The sequence below is a fragment of the Lactuca saligna genome, chromosome 4 (genome assembly GCF_052625555.1).
Source record: "Lactuca saligna cultivar CGN05327 chromosome 4, ASM5262555v1, whole genome shotgun sequence".
Taxonomy (NCBI): domain Eukaryota; kingdom Viridiplantae; phylum Streptophyta; class Magnoliopsida; order Asterales; family Asteraceae; genus Lactuca; species Lactuca saligna.
This window is the reverse complement of record NC_136420.1, coordinates 89,632,367-89,634,949: the sequence shown is the minus strand read 5'-3', so window position 1 is coordinate 89,634,949 and position 2,583 is coordinate 89,632,367. Positions and strand designations below refer to the sequence as shown.

At 37.2% G+C, this 2,583-nt stretch overlaps 1 protein-coding gene across 1 annotated transcript; it reads left to right on the top strand.

The window, feature by feature from the left end:
• The first annotated feature begins 746 nt into the window (after positions 1-746).
• LOC145039879 (uncharacterized) lies at positions 747-2,306 on the top strand. The gene has a single exon (XM_078987882.1). The coding sequence runs from the start codon at positions 747-749 to the stop codon at positions 2,304-2,306; it is 1,560 nt and encodes a 519-aa protein (XP_078844008.1).
• Positions 2,307-2,583: the final 277 nt, after the last annotated feature.

Below are 2,583 nucleotides of genomic sequence, written 5' to 3'. Positions count from 1 at the left end.
CTGGGTTATTGTTGGTTGATGAAAATTAATTTAATTATTTATTGTGGGTTGAAAACCCTAGATGCTCACCAGGCTCCCAAGCCTGAACCACTCAGTTTTATTTGTATTACAGGAAGTGGCGCAAGGGCGTAAGATGAATGAACCATCAAGTTGTTTTGTTTACAAGTCTGTATATGTATATATTTGTTGAATGACTTGTATAGGTATTTTCATTATTGGTCTGTATCGGAACATGACACCCCGAGTTTTGATTATATAATGAAAATACATTTCTTTTATGAAATGCTTTGGTAAACATTGTTTTATCATGTTTTGTTTTTGGGAACAAATTCCGCAACTCTTTCAAATCAAAAGGATTTACTCTGAAATTATTTTAAAAGCATAAATGTAAATCGGTCTTTTCTAGCCGAGATTTTGGGAATGTCACAGTTTCTGTTAGATAAGCTACAACTAGTGATTATGTAAATAGAGAAAATCAGACTAGTTAAAGTGAAAAGAGGAATGTTTATAGCAAGGATGTAGAAAACCTTGCAAATTTTGCAATGTTTATAGAAACTTTTCTCTTATAAACCTAAATAAACTGATGTAACCACTGGTAATAATATGAAGCATACGTTATAGTAATCATTATGTTGTCTATTATGTTTTATGCTGTGAATAATAACTAGAGTATTTGGTACTCGTGTATTAAATGATCAACAAAACTCATAAAAATTCTTATTATTTATAATAGGAACTAAAACAAAATGCTTAGAAGGAGTAATCGGCTAAACCCTAACCGGCCATCAGCACCACAACAACAACCACAACCACCACCAGAAATAAACCCCTTAATAAGTACAGTGCAACTTGAAGAAATCATAGCTCAAAGAATTGTTGCGGCTCTATCTAATGTCACAAGAGATGGCGTTAGAAATGAAGGCCATGTAGGGACCGCTAGAACATGTACCTACAAAGATTTTATGAATTGTAGGCCAAATATCTTTCATGGAAATGAAGGGGTAGTGAATTTGACAAGGTGGATAGAAATGATAGAATCCGTCTTTCAAATAAGCTTTTGTCCAGATGATTGTAAAGTACGATTTGCAGCATGTACTTTCGCTGACGCAACACTTACATGGTGGAATATCCATGTGAATACAATGGGAATTGATATTGCAAATTCCATGAAATGGGAGGAGCTAAAAATGGTGCTAGTAGAGGAGTATTGTCCTATGGAGGAAATACATAAACTAGAACAAGAATTGTGGACCCTAACCATGAAGGGTTCAGAGATAAAAGCTTATACAGCTAGATTTAATGATCTTGTTGTAATGTGTCCACCACTTGTGACCCCTGAATATAAAAAGATGGAGCGATATATTTGGGGTTTAACATCGCAAATCAAAGGCATGGTGATCGCATCAACGCCTACGACTTTTGATAGCACCAAGAGGATGGCTCATCAGCTAACCCTCACAGAGATCCAAGGAACAGAAGTGGTCTCAAAAGCTAAGTCTCCCAAAGCTAGAACAAACAAGCGCAAGTTCAGTAAGAAGAATCCCAAACAATCATCTGAGAAAAGACAAGAAGTGGCAACCAACTACGCAGCCACAACAGCAGTACCTACTCAACCAAAGTCAGCATGGTGCAACCACTACAACCGTCATCACCCATGTGACTGTTTTGTTTGCACAAAATGCAAAAAGAAAGGTCATACTGCTAGTTACTGCAAGAGCACAACACCTACAATAGTCAATCAACAAAAAAATACTGGAACGGGTCGTGGTGAAGAAAGAAAGTGTTATGAGTGTGGAGAGGTTGGACACATCAAGAAAGAATGTCCAAAGTTAAGGAGTCAAGGAGGCATAGGGCATGGCAGGGCATTTGTGATCGAAAGCAGAGAGGCTATCCAGGACCCTTCGGTTGTATCTGGTACGTTTCTCATAGATAATTTATACGCTAGCATACTCTTCGACTCTGGATCAGATCGAAGTTTTATAACGTCGACATTTAGAAAATTGTTAAGTCATAAGTCTAACATATTAAAAGAAATCTATGAAGTAGAAATCGCTAACGGTCAAACCGAGAAAACACATGAAATCCTAGAAAACTGTCTATTAACTCTTAATAACTACCTTTTTCACGTCAACCTCATGCCAATGCCTATCGGTAGTTTTGAAGTCATAATTGGCATGGATTGGTTATCTTCACACCGCGCCGAAATTTTATGTCATGAGAAAGCCATACGACTACCCTTACCAAGACACATAAATATCTACATAAGACACATAAATATCTACATAAGAAATGTAGCACATTCATAGCCCACATTGTAGATAAGAGAAGAAAGATAAAAGAAATCAAGGACATACCTCAAGTATGTGATTTCCCTGACTTATTTCCTGAAGATCTACCTGGAATACCTCTCGTCCGACAAGTCGAGTTTCGAATCGACATAATTCCAGGATCAGTACCAGTAGTGAAATCTCCTTATCGGTTGGCTGCATCCGAAATGCAAGAATTATCTAGCCAACTACAAGAACTTATTAACAAAGGCTTTATCAGACCTAGTTTTTCACCTTGGGGAGCACCAATCTTGTT